This window comes from Colletotrichum phormii (assembly GCF_030913505.1).
Source record: "Colletotrichum phormii strain CBS 102054 chromosome Unknown BDP81scaffold_7, whole genome shotgun sequence".
Lineage (NCBI taxonomy): Eukaryota > Fungi > Ascomycota > Sordariomycetes > Glomerellales > Glomerellaceae > Colletotrichum > Colletotrichum phormii.
In genome coordinates this window covers 980,277-998,398 of record NW_026851449.1, presented here as the reverse complement: position 1 = coordinate 998,398, position 18,122 = coordinate 980,277, and the positions used below count along the sequence as shown (strand labels likewise).

Genomic DNA, 18,122 nt, shown 5'->3' with positions numbered 1-18,122 from the left:
GGCATGCGAGACACTGCGCTTCCTCTGCGCCGTCGCGGGCGGCGGCAGCTCATGTTTGGAGTTCAGAGACCCATCGGAGCTGGGCGTCAAAATTCCCGATCTTTGACGCGACGCGTCTGAGGGCGGGAACAGCCTGGAGGAAGACATAGATTCATAGGGGGAGGAAGTGGTAAATCGAACTTGAGAATACAGACTGGTCCTTAAGAAAACATAAAGTTCATGTCCAGTGCCATCGCACGTACAAACAACGGTTGGAGGGGTGAGTAAAATTGCGGGCGACACTTTAAGTGACATGGGTTGAACGACGGAGCGCGACAAAGTGATTTGGAGCTCGGAATGATCGAATGGCGTCACGCGTCAGTGATTTAGCGCACCGTCCAGCGTGTTGTGGTGGCCCAGTCGCCCGGGCCCGGGGTACTTCGGGAGTCCCACAATTATCTTCAACGTCCCGTCTTTCAAGCTCCGGCGCCCTTGGCAAGCTCCGAGTCCATCTAACGGATATGGGGCACTTCTTATGAGTATCACTCAAGTTCTTGCATACCTATGTACCAAGTAGTTTTCATATTAAATCAATTTGTGCCACAAGTTGGAACTGCAATGCGCCTCATGTATATAATTTCGTACAACTTTTTGCTGTTTGCATAGCTCAAGGGAAGAGGTCATACGCTTCCACAACTCAACGATTCCTCATTTAGCTCCTACCAAACTTTTTCGGTCATTCTTCTCCAATATATCGATCCCAAGCAATCTCGACCACTCTCACAATTCCGGGTTTAGTCACTGAAGAGTATTATTTGCGCAACAGCTACCACTCCAAAACGCCGTCTAGATCTAGAAACCGGCATCTCCTTCTCTTGGTTCCGGTCTACTTCGAGCCGAGTCATTCTTGACGAAGCTCTGAGACTGCCTGGCTATTATTAACTCCTTTTTATATGCGAAGACTTTGTCATCCTGTGCAGAAGCAGTTTTTTTTTTCAATTCTATGGTAGTGTTCCAGAAGTTGGTAAAGTGATAGAGAGGCCTCGCGACAGAGTCAAGCCACTTTGGCCTCAATTATTGGCCTCACTCACACAAAATGAGTCCACAGACACATGTTACATGTGTTTCCAGACATGGTAATGGCATGGGAAGATCCCGAGGCAGCACAATCTCTCCTGGGGACGCTGAATCACAGAGGCGTATCTGTCAAATTTCGTCGCCTTCGTTGTATTGAGCATATCTTCGTTCTAAGCGACATGATCCTTCGATACAACGAAACCTTGAATAACCCTTAAGTGATATCACCGGAGTTACTTCTAGTAGACAGTCGTCGGTGTCTATCGCAAATCTGGCAGATACTGATAACCAGTGGGACAACTGACGCCCCAGCAATTTGGACACGAGTTGATCTAGAGACGTGGAACACTTGGCGCATATTAGTCACAGATGTTTTCCTCAAAGGAGGTCTAGTAACTGCTGCCTAAGACTCCAAGCCAGGCCGATTTGGCCTCACTTGACAGTGCCCTAGATTGGCCTCATTCGAGTCCTTAGAATTTGGCCTCACCAGCGCCGCCGCCTTCACCAATATCCACAACCTCTCATCCATCTATAAAGGACTCACACGTTTTACATCTTCTCCACTCTCTTCTTCTCCTTTTATTCTTCAGCTCTCTTAGCCAAAGGCTATGATCAAGTGTAGTATCTGTTCTTACCAGTATAACCAACTGGGCAAGCATCCCCACGGGGATCGCGAACCTGTCTTCAACGGTTAACATAATCTTTTCTCAAATCCGGGCAGACGAGCCTCTGTGTCCCTCTCACTCTCCTGAGGCTTGCGACATTGCTCGCTCTTCTTGTCGCGGCGCTTACGTTTCGGCGTGGCACCGCGAAAAAGGAGGCATGGGTCTCATCGGGGGAGAGAGCACACATGTCGTTTTCCCACTGTGTCCCTGGTATTACACTGCCTCCAGGCGACGCGAAAGGAAGACCGATTTTATATTACTTTTTCTTATTCTCACTTTCTCATTGCGGAAATCTCTGGCTTGCCCAGGGTCGCGAAGAGGATGTCAATACACGATATCAAAACCGCTAACTATGTTAAGACCGCTGCCTTATGGTTCGGCTGCCAGCATGAACTAGTCGATCATATCACACTGGTAGTAATAGCAAATCATAATGATGACTCTGTGTAAGCTGATAGCGGCCTTCAGCTTGCTCCTAAAATCCAACCCTAAAAAGCTACATCCACGGAAGGTTTCAGCTTTCCATCGTTTAAGTCAATCCATCCAAGCATTCCTGAGTTGAACTCAATGAATGAGTACCGCTACTATAATTCATCCCTTCCTCGGCCGAGTCTCGCTGATACAGCTTTATCTCCGCATCTCAATGTCCCAATAGACACTTACAGTGCTGTTACTTTTCACACAAAGTCCACATTCAAACAAAAGTCCACCTCCAAGCAACTTACACCTCGGATCCCATCCTCCCGCTGATCCAGCCAAGCAATGAAGGCGCCAATAGAAGAAGAAACTTGACGAATGAACCGCTCAAGCGCCGAAACGCCCAACTCGCCGGCCCTCCTCCGGCTCTGAATCAAGCTCACTCTTCCTCGGTATCAAAACAAACGGGGCACGTCTACGGCCGGAACACCCACCCTCTTTCAAGCCTCGGCGTTTGATTCACAGGAAACGGGGCGGCTTCTTAGACCATCCCTATGTTCAAGCACTGAAGTGAAGGCAGAAGAGGTGGATAACACGTAAACATCCCACCTATACCGCCTCCCGCCGGGGACGAGGTCGCTCAGCGACAAGGCTTCTCGAGAGTTGTCTCGCAGAGGAGGGGACAAAACCTCAAGGCTGAACCGTATGTAGAGAAAGAGCTCGGTTCTCTCTCTGCGCCCAGAATGAGAAGGGCCAAGAATAGGCAAAGAGACTGCCAAAACACCCGCTCAGACTTTGACACATGCACCAACGGGAAATCACGAAGAGGAGCCCACTTTCGGTCGGCACTTCGCTCCTGCTCCATAGAACGTTCGTCTCCCGGGACCCGTTGCTCGGCGACTTTGCCCCGTACGAAGGCGGGATGGGGTTGAGAGTATGTGGCGATGATGGTTACTTCTACCCTCGGGACCAGCATGGCAATGCCAGTCTCTGTCATGTGTGTTTCTTTCCCCCCATTTTTTAGATATCAGGGGAATCGCCGTCATCTCTCATCCTAGCTTGAAGCTGAAGAGGATTACTTGATGTCGATGAACAACCTCCAATATCCATACACGCCCAGCCCATGGTTGCTCGTTTTCGCGAAGCTCGGTGAAGATGTTTTCTCAGACAGTATCAAGAAACGGCAAAGCCCTCACAGGCATGCCACGAGTTTTACCGGGAATTTAAACACGTCTCTCTCTCAACTCTATAACAGCGCACGTACACAATACGCAAGCGCGCGGACTGCTGGGAGGGGAATCTTGCAGGAAGGGGAGAAAAAAAAAAGATCAGCCCAATTTCTCTCATTCAAACACACGGTAGGAAAGTTCTTGACTATTCTCGTCGTCTACGCTCTCAGAGAAACTCAACTCAACTACCCGCTCCCGTTCCCCATACCCTCCTCCTCCAAGTCATTGCAGACCTGGGGAATGCCCTGTGTGTTTGCATATCCTAAGCCACACACACACACACACACTCCCCATGATATGACGGGCTTCATTGCGTTTTGAAGCAATGTTTGTTGGGTACCTAGGTGGGGGTGGCTCTACGAAACGTCCCAAAAGGCGAAGTCCCCGATACTTAGAGGTTTGGAATTCAAACGAAACTCAGTCAGCTCTTTTTCTTTCCTTCTCTTTCCTGTCAGCAAAGATCCCACGATGCTAGCATAACCTTAAACCACATAGGCGTGGAGAGTTTATCTGGTTTCAACCTGGAAAAGAAAGATTAACCCTCAGCCGAACAATTTTGACAAGCAACCCGAAGCCGGGGCGATACGCAAACAGCGCCCTCCCCGATTTCCGGCAACATCACTACCCGGATGGGGGTGGCAGAAAGGACAAGTTCGATAGGCAATTGACGGGATCCGACGTCACATCTCTCATCGTCCTTCCTTTCCGTGATCCTACCACAAAAGCCCCAGCCATCAATGTTCTGCTGTCATCTACGCAAGGATATTTCTTCGCCAGTCCCAGATTCTTTGCTGCGATCGTTGGGACGACGTCAGTACACCGGTTTGTGCGGCTGTGTGCCGCAGGACATGAAACAGCCCCAGGGACTAGACCTCACGTCGAGACTTTCGTTTCGAACCGCTAGGTAACAAATTTTTCTGGCCTTCTCTGTGCGGCTACAGCCTACAAGCTTTTCTTACCTTTTCATCCCTTTTTGATCATTCGTCGAGTCTGTCCGAAGTCAGACTCACACAAAAGTGTCCTGGATCCAGGATGATCCGGGCTCGTAGACGCCGCAGAGGGAGCAGTACAATAAAGGTGTGGGGGGGGGGGGGCGGAGTCTTAGCATCCGTCATGCAGCCTTAAGCCTCTGCTGTATTATACAGGTTACTGTTTTGGATGAAGGTAAAATCGAGCCAAAGTTCTCCCGAGGGGCGTCTAAATACCAGCGACGGACAAGCATGAAGCATGGAGAAAGAACGATGCCGTGTGCTCCCCCGTTTGATGCTCGGACTATAGAAGTATTCCTTTATGGTTTCTCAAGTCGATCATTGCGGGCGTCGTTGGGAGAGTGATATTGATCTCATTATACCCTCCGTGCATCGGACCAATGTATTCCGAATAGAAATTTTCAGTCTTGACAGAAAGTCAAAGGCAGGAGCTGAAGGTCCTGAATGTGGTGGCCAGTCTGGTAGGGATAGTAGTCTAAGTTAATCTTGTTTTCTACCGGCATCAACTGGTCTTGTAGCGGAATGGCCTGTTCATTTCGGATCACCGATGGGACTCAGAGATGCTACCTTGACTCTAATCCGCGGTTGACAGCGATTCAGGGCCGCAGAAGCTTCGCGGAGATCCGCGATGCCATCTTCTAGTTGCCGTGCCAAGGAAGGCTACAAGCGTCGTCTGGGATCTTTGAGCAAGCTGTTGGGTTCTCGAGGATAATCCTGCTTGGAGAGTTACTTCACAGCCTCATATGAAGACTTGGCTAAAAGTCTGCTAAAGAGCCACCTGTGTTTTCAGATCGAACTTTGAGTGTTGTCGGCGTTGAGGTACTTCGATGATCAAGCGCAAGCGATGAGAAACCACATGTTGGAACGCGGCATACACGGATGTGACAGAATCTTGAATCTTTCCATCTGTGAGCTCTCGGCCGGACCCTCAACGACCCGAAAGACATCTTCTATTAGAACATCATCCACAGCCGAATAATTGACAGCGAAAGCGAAGTGTATAGCAGTCTCTGCTGTGTACACCCAAGATCATCAAGAACATGCGCCAGCATACTCCTTGGAGGCAAGCACACCGGGCTGCTTGACAGCGTGGCACCCGGAAACATACGGATGAAGAACCAGCGAATAGAACCCTTCAGCCCTTGTGTGTGGACAGTCAGATGAGAACAATCGTGCCGTCATGCTCATTTGTGCTTATTACAACGCACATTGGCTACTGCGGTCTGCAGAATCCATAGCCTTTCATTCGCATCGTCATTCGTCAGCAAAGAAGACAGGCTTGATCAGGTCTCTCACCGGCGGTGAAGGACGTTGCAGGACAGCAAGCATTGACCTGTCGGTCGCTGTGCACGTACTAGCTGACTTCCGGCCGTTGTAGGATGAGGAAGCACCGAGACCAAAATAGCATGTGCCGTTCAATTATGTAAGGTGAACAGCTTAGCTTTTGACCGCTTGAGCAAATTCCATCGTGCGGTGACTTTGAAAATGGCAACTGGCAGGCGTGCTGTCACCGCTTGGAAGCGTCGTGGTTTGAAGGCTAGAAGAGAGCAGTCGTTCAGTTCACAGGCACGTGGACGAGATCGGAAACGCCGGATCTGCCGCCACGCCGGGCGATGGCCTCGGGAGAATGATCGCCAAACCACGCGGACGGCCCGTGATAATCGACCCAAGAGAGGAATTCGCAGAAAGACGAGAGTCCGTGAGTTGCGCCGTTGCAAGCGCCGTGCTGCACGTGCTTTTCGCGATCAATGAGACCCAGCCTGGGGGTTCGTATTCAAGATCGAGCTATCGTCGTCGAACACTGTAAAAAGAAGCGGTGAATAGTCGAGCGTGTTCCTAGACTCTTTGGAGTTGAGACAGATTTGCCGGTGAATGGCGTCGGCGATGGCAGGAATGGGTTGTCACCTCAACATTGTCTTTCATGGACACGTTCGATAGATATTCCACGAGGTCTGTGCTACAGGGAGCATCCTGGTTATTTCCCGAGCAGATCGTCTTTGAACTAACACGGCGCCGAAAATAGGGTTTGGGGAGGTTTTGCTAAACCCACACGTGTTTCTCAACCGCGTTGCGAGCCCTGGCAGGAATAGACAATGATATCTGGATCCTTAATCTTTTCCCTGCGTCATGTCGATCTCAAAATGAGGCTCGATGTAATGTGAGCTTTACTGGAGAACATCTATCCGTAGATGCATTGCGACTCCTGCAAGGCCTGTATCGCTGCAAGTCATTGTGTTGCGCCGGAAGAGGGGTCAAGAGAGGTCACAGCGCTGGTCTAAACTGCAACGCAGCAAACCGAAGACTGTTAGAAACATTCATCCGCGGCCAAATATCTGGTATCTCGGCACGCCCGGCCATGTGTCGTCAAACTCGTGATGGGTCAGTACTCCGTAGTGTTAGGCGGTAGCGATCCGTCGGACAGAAAACCAAGATATGTCCGGTCCCTTGCAGTAACTCTGCAGCATCTCCCCTTCCTAGCAGGGCCGGACCACGATGACGACCAGGTGAGGGGAAAATTAACGCAGGGAGAAAGCAAATAAGGTGAAGTTAGAGACGACGACAACGAATCGAGCCCCGGTGAAAGAGCGGTGAATTGGCGTTGCTGCACACCATCATCGTTGGGCTATCCACCCTCCAAGCCGTAAAATGGTCAGCCGATGGCTCCAAAGTCCGCTAAAGACGGGCTTCAAGGTGCTGTTCCTGGTACCTGGCAGGTTCTGGCGCCGGTGCTGTTGCTGGTAGCCTGGTGCTGGTGCTGAGTAGCGGGGCCTGGTGTTAGTGCGGTTTGAAAATGGCGTCAAGGGCTCCTCATATTGACGAGGATCGGTCGACAAACGAACAGCCGCCGGCCTCCGAGTCTCCAAATCTTCAACCTATCCGGCGTGGCTGTGGATCCGAAGACTCCAAGGATCTGGTGGTTCAAGAGTACTCCAGCGCGGCGAGAAACCGCTACGGATCTAGGTACCCCACAGGGCAGAGGCTGATCAAGTCAAGCAGCGTCGATCAAGCATGGATGAGGCCTGACGTGACGGCTTGCTGAGAGAGCTTCTCGGCCATCGGCGGTTGGTGGTTGGCCTTGGCTGATGAAAGACATGGAAGAGGATTACAGCGCAACGGCCTTTTGTCTGCAGTGACAGTTGTCAGGTATCCGTCTGGCGGCAGCCGACATGGCTGTGTTTGGCCTGGATAAGCACTCAAATGTCCATCATTCGCATGCCTGGGCCGTCGGGCGCTCGCAGGCGGCTGCCCTGGGAAACTGGAGAGCAAATCCGTGCACTACTTGGGGCAATATTGGCATGCCGGCCTCCAGCAGCGTGGTCTCGGCCAGTCTGTTATCATCGATATGAATGTGCGGCTTGCCATCGTCCGTACCAATTTTCTCGTCTCGCTGGACAAAGAAAAAAAAAGAAAAAAAAAACCCAAAAACAACCACAGGGCTCGGGCGGAAAAGGCTGGCATCCCATGTATGACATATTGCGACTAAGAAGGCATAATGCCTGTTTCTTCACCAGCCTGCGCGTTCCTCGATGGCTGCGAGGGCGTCCGGATGAAACCTGACAACGGAGAGGGGAACGAGGGGGTCATCGAAGAGGGGTGGTTTTCGATGGCGTTTGTGGTTTATCGATGAAAAGGCTGACGGGGTTATTAACCACTTTGTCGCGGGAGGAGGGGTAGATTCCTTGGCTGGTGTGGGCGAGGTGACACCAGGCGCGAAGGAGGCCACTGACGTTGAATGTATTCGAAACTTGTTCCGATGGAGTCCAGACTTGGCCTGGGTCGGGCTGGAAATATCCCGCTGTCAAGCGACCGAACCACGCTCGATTCAGTCCGACCTGCAGAACAGTAACGCGTTGTCGGGTTTGACGGACTGCGATGACTCGGAGTAGAATAGGGCTCGGGTTCGATCTCCCTCTGAGCACAGGAGGGGTAGAAAAGGCCACTAAAAGCTTCTTCAAGCCTGCGGCCGTCAGGATGCGATCTTGGCGAACTGAAGGCCATCAACGGCGGCAACTGCGTGACGCGCGCTAGGTAGGCGGTGAGGTTGAAGCTGAAGTATAAGCGGCATGGCCCGCGAACACCAGGAACGCTAGACTTTGAATAGTTTCGGCCGAAGGTCCCAAGTAATAATTAGCCTTGTTCCAGCAATGACCTTGACTGTCTGACGATCATAGCTCACTGCCGTTCACCGTACCCAACAGGTCTGCTTTTGACGGGTTCGTTATGCTCCCTCAACGCCACCCCAGGGCTCAATGTGTAAGTAGAGTCATTGCATCAGCGTCGACACCACCCTGTTGCCGCCGGGCGGCTCGGTTTGGAGAGGACAGGAACGACGATCACACTGTTGACTGGTCTGCTGTTGTGGCGTTTGCGGGGCACTTTGCATACGACGCACCTCACCACTCCGTTCTGAGCGGTGGCTTCTCTCCTGACAGTGCATGGCTTGATGAATCTCAATCACCTGGCCCTCCATACTGTTGTATGCGTGTGCTAATGTACGATAGTGTGGTGTCAAAGAGCGGGCTTGTTTCTTCCGGACTCGACAGCATCACGAGCGCCCACTCATCGCAAGGGGACATCGACAGAAATATAGACGAAGAAGAAAAAACCGCAACACCAACGGCCAACGGCGCATAACCAGCCAATCCCTCTACTCCATATAACCTGCGGGAAGACACGGTGGGGACGCATCATGGTCAAGGTCTCGAGGTCCGTGTGCCAGTCGATGCGGGCTGCATCTCGGTATGCAAGGTACCAGGGGTAAAGATGGTGAACATACGGTTACAAGTGTGCTGCGTGCAAGAGTCTAAGAGACAAGACTGGTGTGATGAGACAACGAGAAATCATCAGAGAGGATGAGGAAGAAGAAAGCGCTGTAGAGACCTGGCCAAGAATGATGCACTTTGATCTGTGAGCGCCTCTGCCGCCCAGCGCCATCCTGCGGTGTCTCGGTCAGGAACGCCTGTGACTCCGAACACGATCGCCATAATATTCGTAAAGCTGGGGGATTGGGACAAACACGCCTCTGACTTGGCTTGATATCCATTAAAGCGGTATACGAGGTTGTTCCTGGGCCCCCTTGCTTGCTTGTACCGCAGGATCCTGGTGATCAAAGACGGATCGGCCCTGGTCCGTCTCGACTCTCGACTCTCGAGAGGCGAGACAAACAAGCTAGCTCCGTTTGGATCATTGTCGTTTTCCTGAACGGAAAATACTCCGAGTCTCAACGGGTAGGCTCCGAGGACTGTGCCGTATTTTCCTCCACACTGCGTAACGCCTCCAGCTTCCTGTACTTTTGGAAGCGCGGAATTGGTTGCAGACTGTATGTGCTGTTGATGGAAGTATCGCAGAAACCGGCTTGGATGTTTGCCGTCAAGTGCGACGCCCAATATCAGACCAGAAATGAGCCCTGTCGCCGAGGTTCTGGCTCATTGAGGCATGCTCTGTCACTCAAGGCTCGCAGATACGGCCAAGTCTCATTTCGAAAATAGCTAGTAGCGGAAAGTTATTGCCAAAAGAGGATTGGGTAATATCACCCAAAAAGAATGAATACTCGGCAAGATGACTTTTGAAGTTGCTGCTTGTTAACGTTTCGTCGCTCATTTGCCACTAGATGTCACCGACCCGAATTCTTGCTCGCTCTGGCACGCCAGAGTGCCGTGTAAACCGTTGAACCCACTGGTCGTTGGAGGACAGGTCTGGGAAACTGGGAGAGAGGAGAAAGCAGTGCGCGGCCAGGTGCGGATAGTTACTCGATCGAGACGTCGTCCGCAGTAGGCCATGATTATTCAAGGCTCAATCTGCACTAGAGGTTCTCAATTCCAAGTTCAAGTTTCTGCGTGAACAACGCCCGCCTTCAACCCATCTCGCCCCTTGCAGGAGACCCGATGAGGAGGCCTGATAGCGATGGCGCTTGGCCAATCACTGGCAACCACGACGAGCAGCGGCGGGTCGTTTCAGCGCAGCTCCTCTGAGTGATGAGGACGGCATGTCTAATTGGACTGTGATGTGTGTCGCTGGGTAGTGCTGATTTCCCCGCCATGTGGTGTTCCTTTTTTCCTACGGATACTCTGCTGCCTCTCAACTCTCCCGGCCTGGCCAAGGCAGACCGCAGACCGAGCTGGGGTGGAAAACGCTCTTATCAGAATACCAAGGGGTAACGGCAGGTTGAAGCTGAAGGAAGGATGATTCGGGTGTCCATTGAGCCGGTACGGCGAAACGGCCGCGTTTTGCTGAGAGTGGTACACACCACAGTTATCAATGATGACTGCCATCCCATCACCATCCTAGGGCATCCCGATTCTAGGCCCAACTTTCGGGCGACACCTCGAGTGTGGTGCTGTTTTACTGGCCTGGCGTCTAGTGTCGTCGGCTGGCGTGGTGTGGCGATGGCAAGCCAGCAGGGCTTCTTGACTCGCTCACCGCTTCGGGTACAAGACGTGGGGGACCTGGGCTACGTTGACTTGGGCGTCCCAAGTTTGAAGCGGCCGACGCCAGAGATGACCGGTCACAAAATCCTGGTGTGAAGATTCGTTCGGAATGCCAACTCGGCCCTGGCTCTCGGCCGGCTTCGTTTCCAGAATAGTTCACGATGGAGTAGCTGTAGCTCCGGGCCCCGCTACCAGTGCCCGCCGATTTTGAGTTTCTGTAGCACGACCACGGGCTGAGATATGGGCCATCGCGGACGATGGGCAGAGCCATGCATGCATGCCAGTTCAATGCATTGCAGGACAAGCGCAGCACATGTGCAGCCAGAGATTCTCAAGATAGCAGAGAGAGCCGGCAATATGGCTGGGTGGCTGCGCGGTACCTATTGCGGGCAAAAGCAGCACGGCACGAGCTGTCATCGATGTTGTGTCTTGTCAGATGGCTGCGAGCCTGCGACAGGCCTGACCGGTGGTGCGGCCTACGCGCTGCAAGGATGCGGGGATTCCGACAAGGCCCCCCGGGCGATTGACAAATTGCTTGCATGGAAGCGAGTGAAGGGCCGCAGAGGGGATCTGTGGATCGAGCTCTGAGATGCCATCACCGTTCCATCCGTATCCGACCTTGAAAGTTGAGTGCCAACGTACGGTCCACGGGTAGTGTAGACAGCACTGGAGCGAGCGTTGCAGAGGCCAAGTCGGGTTGCAGTTGCAGTCGGGAACTGTGCGCCGAGTGGCATCTGGCCTGTCCACCGAGCTTCACCTTTGCCCACCAAACACCTTAGCGGACGGTAGGTGGCTAGGACGAATTGGTCTGGCTCTTGCTCAAGAACAGGCGCAGCACCACGAGTCCTGAGGTAGCGTGCGACAGGTACGTGTTCGCAGGCTTTGGCACGGCCGTTCTTCGTCGTACCGGACCGCACGTTTAGGTGTCCGAAAATACATATAGCCAGTGGTGACGGGTGACGGGTACTGAAAGGTCGAGGATGAGGTCTGTGGTGGACTTGGAACGGTGACTCCGACACGTGAGTAGGCGTTGATGTGTGAGTTGATTGACGCTTGACTGATGGCTCGATGTGAAGATACTTGGTGTTGTAGTCGAGGGTGGTTGGCGGCGGAAGAAGACGGGATGAGAGGAGGAGGAGGAGGAGGAGGAGGAGGAGGAGGAGGAGGAGGAGACGTCCAGATCGAGTGCTCCACTTCAGAGTACGTACCAATTACTAAGGCATGGGATGTACCCATCGCTCAACGCTCCCCTCCTTCTTCTTCTTCCCGTGTCTCCTCGAGGCTCATCGGGATGGTTAACCTCACCTTACCCAACCCTACCTTTTCTTACCTTGCCTTACCTCACCTTGCGGCTTGCCTGTCCACATATCCTTACCTTATGACTTGAGTTGTTTTAGACGCGGTGGACTTGGCACTTGCACCAACAGTCGGCAAGGGCGTCCCGCTTTCTTTCTTCCTTTCTTTTCTTTCCGTTTGTGACCAAAATGAGGCTTGTTCTAGTGCTCTGCAACCGCGTCTGTGTCCCTCGTTCTCGGCGCCTATCTACGAATACCCAGGTACCTTGCTTAGGTATTAGTCGAGGCTACGTAGGAAAGCGTCGTAAGGTTTCTTGGCTTCACGATGGAACTTAGCATGACTCTGTTCCAAAGATTCAATGTTGCAAAGACTCGGGATTCCGGCTTGGGCTGGATATCTGCCGTTGGTTTCCGCCGTCAAAACTTCGCCAGGCAAAAGAGATGGGTGTGTAATGTTTCTGCACATTTGAGTTTCAAAAGTGCTACCAAACGCCCAAATTAGAAGCATTCGAGTCCTCCCATCTCCGGACCGAGCAACACCCGCAGCAGGATGGGATCCAACAAGACTCGCGGAGATGGACGTCGATGTGGTTGCTTTGCTGCGGGATGCGTGCTGTACGGTCGTTGTACGTTGCATTTTGCATTTTGCAGGCCCTGCTTCTCCTCTTCCCCCTCCTCTCCCCCTCTCTCCAGCCTCTCTCTCCCCCTCTCTCCAGCCTCTCTCTCCCCCTCTCTCCAGCCTCTCTCTCCCCCCCTCCCCCGTCCTAGCCAAAGGTGCCTGCGTAATGGAATCTGCATGAGATCTATCTTTTCACGTTGCTGCCGGGGGTCTGAACTTTTCCGTGCTGCACCTCGATGGAATGGGGCAGGGACAGAGGGATGGTCTCACTCAATCCCGAGGGCACATTACGATCCCAGCTACATCACGGTGTACAGCAGCCAGGGCACCTAATCCCACACCCGGTAAGGTTTCTTTTCCTTTGTTCCTTTCAATAGCCTGTCTGCAGCTTGCCGACTAGGCAGTTGTCTATCCTCAATGTTTCCTCTGTGGAGGTTGTGGAGATGGAGGAAGAGGGGGGAAAGACGATCATGCTCTCACTTACAAACCAACCGTTCCAAACTTAACCATAAACCCAGCCTGCCTCTGCTTATCGTGGCTCTGCTTTAGCTCAGCCTGGAGGAAGAGGGCTTCTCGATGCTCATTCGCCCTTCCGTTTCAACACCATTCCACAAGCCCTGGTGTGTTCCTGGGTCGTCCTTAACCCTTGTGCATGGCTGGGTCCTGGAAGAGCCCCTCCCCCCATAAACGGCCACGAACCTGTGGTCAGAAATCAGCGCAGAACCACATGGCACCATCCAGACCATACAATCCGCTCTCTGGGAACCCAGCTTGGGCAGCATCACATCAAGCCTGCTCAGTGTCCCCCCATGTTGTCTGGACGTCGAAACAAACCACTGGTCAGAGTAATTAAGATGAGGCTGTTTAGGCTGCCCGGGTGCCTGTAAGTGTACGAGGAGAGAAAAAGCTCCGAGAGGATCGGTCGGTGTCTTGGTCGACCCGACAAACAAGCCCTGTCTTTCTCTCTCCGACTCTGTCCCGGTTCCGACTCCGACTCCTCCACACGTTGTGATCCGGCGATAGTGATAGCCGCGCTGCATCCGTGGACTCGTGTCGTTGATTTTCGATGCTGATCCTCGATGGGTTGTCAATTTAGCTCATCCTCGGGCGTTTGTTTCGAACACAGACTCTATCTATTCTTTCCCTTCTGCCATCCCACCTCGTTCTCGTCATCGGCATCCCGAAGGTCCTTGTGCAACCAACCGATTGCAGACGGGAAGATCAAGAAACAACAGACACAAGCTGCCCTGATGGCCGATACAGTCCCTGGACCTTGTCTTCTACGTGTAGTGTATACAGAATGTGTGTGAGAGAGTGAAAGAATGTGTGTGTGTGTGTGTGTGCCGTACCTGACCAGACTTTACCTGACGTAAGGTAAGCTTCCGTGCCTGACCTGAGAGACTAAGGGGAAGAAGAAGGTTCAAGTCTGTCCTTCCATATTGCTATTCCCAGCCTTCTCCCGATCCCGCCATGATCCTCTCTCAGATCTTCTTCCACGTCGCTCAACTGTCCTTCTATCTGATCCAACACCAAAGCCAACGCCGGTACACCGACATCAGCACCAAGCACCCAGCACCGACACCAACAGCAACACCGCTTATGCCAGTCTAGCCAGTCCCATCCAGCCAAGTCAAAATTTAGAAACACCACAACGTCCTCCAATGGCTACCCGCAGACGCTCAGGTACCGCAGGACGCCATGCACACTAGACACAGACACTCACACACCCCTCTTTTCCTCTCGTCTGCCCACCCCTGTTCCTGTTCCTGAGTGCCTGTCTTCCCTCTCGTGGCCTCTCACTTCTCTCTCTCTCTCTCTCATGAGTCTCAACTCCTCAGAAATTCTCCCGCTCAGAAGCCAAGCCTTCGCTGCCCTCGTCTCGTCTTGTCTTCTTGTCTTCACCCCTCCCCCCCTTGTTCATGGACCCCGACACACAACTCAACCTCCGAACGCTCCACCCAGATCCACCCAGATCCACCTCTCCACTGTCTTGAACCTGATGCGTTGTGTGAAGCTCGGTTCGTTCGTTTCTTCCCACTCGTCACGGACGATTTCTCTTGACCACAGACACCTCCACACTAGGCACAGGAACCCGCAACTGACCACCACCATTCTCTTTGGCTCTCTCTCTCTCTCTCTCTCTCACACACACACATTCTCACGCACACACACTTACTCGCTCTCAGCTTCTCGCCTCCCCCTCCTCCTACACACGCGCACACCCCACTAAAGGATCTCAACATCCTGTCCTGCATCACGGATCATGGCCACACCCCCGGAAAGGCCCCATAATACCCTTGCGAGATTATTCACATGCCGTCGTTCCCAAGCGGGTGCACGGTTGTACAGCTTATCCCTACCCTGTCTCTCTCCCAGCACACTCTTCCTCGCTGTACGGAGTATGCACCAAGTGTGTGTGTACATGTCTAAGTGCGTGGTGTATCCGCACATCGTGTGTGCGTGGCTGCAAAGGTGGCCCAAGGTGCCACCGCCCGTCAATCTTTACATCGTTCCCATGTCAGTGCTGCCGCAAGTGCCGCATCCAAGGAACCAGGTGCTCTCTGCTGCGTTTCCCACACCTGACATGGCAGGTATATACATAACCCAGGACAGCCCGTCCACTATCTCCTTGATTCGGTCTCCGCGACCCTCTCTTCCTCGTCTCCAACCCGTCCCCTTCCCTTTCTTAAAGGTCTCCAGCATCAACCGGCTCCCATCGTCAATCTTGGAGTCGTGGAACCTGATCTCTGGCCTGTCTGTCATCCTGACCAGGTGCCGAGATCATACACCCAAAACTGTTTGTCACCCTTTCCTATAAGCTCTTGTTTTCTTTGTATTTCTATTTGTCGGTTTGTTCCTATCACGGAAGAACCCAAAAGCCTAGTGGTGCAATTTGTCCATGGCGCTGGGCAACATTTTAAACCCTGGCTTGTAATACGAACACTGGGTTGTTCCATATATTGTATCGGGCTGGCCCATCCACACCGAATCGGCGTATAATACCTACTGGACGATGTCAACGACGAAGCTGCTCTCCACGGTGGTTTGGCTTTCGAGCCTATCATTACCTACCAGAGCCCTGGATCCAAGAGACGACACCACCGATTTCGAAACTGAAGAGGAAAGACAGGGCAAGGGCAAGGGAAAAGGAAAGGGAAAAGGCAAAGGCAAAGAAGGTGTGACCTGGCTCAACCCTAGCACTGAACACTCAGTCTGCGATGCCTTCACTCATCTGCCGTTTTTATCACACCGACAATCTCATCCGAGCCCCGCCTTGCCTCAACTGACTGACCCTTTGGATACCTTTGAACATTTTCTTTGCGTTTCACTCTCATATGACTTGCATATAAATTGGACAAAAAGCTAACACCATCTTCCAGCGCCTCCTCATAACGAGGAACCGCCGCCTCCTCCACCTTTGGAAAACCCTCAGGTCCCGGAAACCCCTCCAAATCAGGAGCCCCCTCCACCACCTCCGCCGCCACCCCCGGAGACCACCTCGGTTGAGACTCGAAGGCTAACGACAACGCCGCGCTCTAGTCCCGTAGTCTCAACTTCGCGACCTCTAGTGCCATCAGTCTCGTCTTCTCCAACTCCAGTTCGCTCGTTTCCTCCACCGGTCTTTTCCCAGCCGAGTGCACCACCAAGTTCAACGCCCAAGCTTCCTCAGTCAAGTTCAACGGCATCTGTTATCGTTGTAGCTCCGCCGCCAACCTCAATTCCACTGACCACGTTGCCTCCACCTGCTCAGCCGACTGATGCTGGCAGCAGACCCCCAAACCTACCGGCGCCAGCTGCACCAAGCTCAACCTCTTTGACGGACCAGCACGGCGCCATGAACGGAATCAAGTCACAGGGTATTGAGGGCAACCGCGGCCTTGTTGTTGCTCTCAGCACTGTACTCTCTGTGCTTGGAGTAATTATCATTATCGGAGCTATCTTTCTCTGCTACCGTTACCGCCGTGGCCGCCTCCCATTCAGCCGCCGGGGCAACAGCCCGATTGACGACGAGGAGATCGAGTCTTGGAAGGCCTGCCGGACAATTGAGAAGTGCACTACCGTCGTTGTGGACAAACATGACTCGGCTGGTTCCATTCGCAAGCCAGCCAGCGTGATCGTCTATCAAAATCACAACCAGCACCAGCCACGCCCTTCTACGGATACGGCACCACGCTCTCTGTATCACAAGCGGAGCATGGACAAGAAGAGCATTGATATCCCTCAAACTCCTGTTCTCGCACGAGCCCCAAATGCCCGCGTTGGTCTCACTGACGACGCCGTCGAGGGTGACCTCGCCTTCCTCCCATCTCCCAAGCAACAGAATTCCAGACTATCCAAGTTGCCGTCTCCTCGTCATGGCAGACACTGCAGCTCTCGCAGCAGCGCGAGTGTCGGTAGCCTGCGCGAGCACTGGTACGGTTACCACACCGACACAGAACTGTCCCCCCGCCCTTCGGTGGACCCTTACTCCCGGATGCCTTCTTCGGCACACTCGGATGGGAAGCACCAGCGCGTTTACTCGTCTCCCTCAAACCCTCCGAGACTTTCACTCGATGAGGAATATCACATGGGTGGCCTCTCCCCACGCCCTTTTCTACGGCAATCAGAAATTGGTCTCGCGGTAGGCTGAAGTTACATTTTACGATTCTACGCCGGCCGAGGAGACCTCTCTAACGCCGCGCCTTGTCTTACAACCAACTTTTACGAATATTGCAAGAAATCCGTTGCAACAAACCCTGCGGATGAAAGGAGCACGCCACACGCTAGACTACGACATTCGTTTCAGCCCTCGCGCTCTTCCCGCGGGACTAGAGAAAGTGCGGGGTGTGCTATCGCATGGGACTTTTGTTTCATGTCCCGATGGATGGCAGCATATCTCAACTCCCATGTGGCTTAACACCATCACGAGGGTGGTGGGTGAGGCCAGCCGTATCAAACTCAGAATGGAAATTCATGGCTATTCAATCCTCCCCGCCACCATCACTCTTCGAGCTTTCTTCGCGATGCCCTCTTTGTAGTGGCGCGGAAGACTCGGCGGACGCATCTGATGCGACCCAACTCCCCTCTCATGTTCCTCTTGATTGAGCGAGCATTATATCGCTTCACAATTGCCACATTCGTCAAGAAGCTTTGATGTCTGAAACGACATCTTTTTTCCTTGAACGGTGGTTCATTGGAGTCACTAATGACGGAATACCACATTTTGGAATGGTGATGGATATACCCACATGACAAACGGTCTACTTACAGCTGCAACGCAGCCATTTTCTATATTAAGTCTCTAAATACTTCGCTGGGCAACTAAACTTAGCCCCGAAACAAATTCAAATAAAAGCCATATATCAAGTGCTACAAACTAGATCCCAACGTGCTTTGTGTGATGTGTATGGACTCAAGGTGAATCGCGTCGGTGGCAATGTCGAT

At 52.8% G+C, this 18,122-nt stretch overlaps 1 protein-coding gene across 1 annotated transcript; it reads left to right on the top strand.

Moving 5' to 3' along the window:
* Positions 1 to 16,533: 16,533 nt before the first annotated feature.
* Positions 16,534 to 17,328, top strand: BDP81DRAFT_448323 (uncharacterized protein; the record flags this gene model as incomplete). Its single annotated transcript, XM_060592284.1, has 1 exon — positions 16,534 to 17,328. One exon carries the CDS (start codon positions 16,534 to 16,536, stop codon positions 17,326 to 17,328), a length of 795 nt encoding a protein of 264 aa, XP_060446858.1.
* Between the last annotated feature and the right edge of the window lie 794 nt (positions 17,329 to 18,122).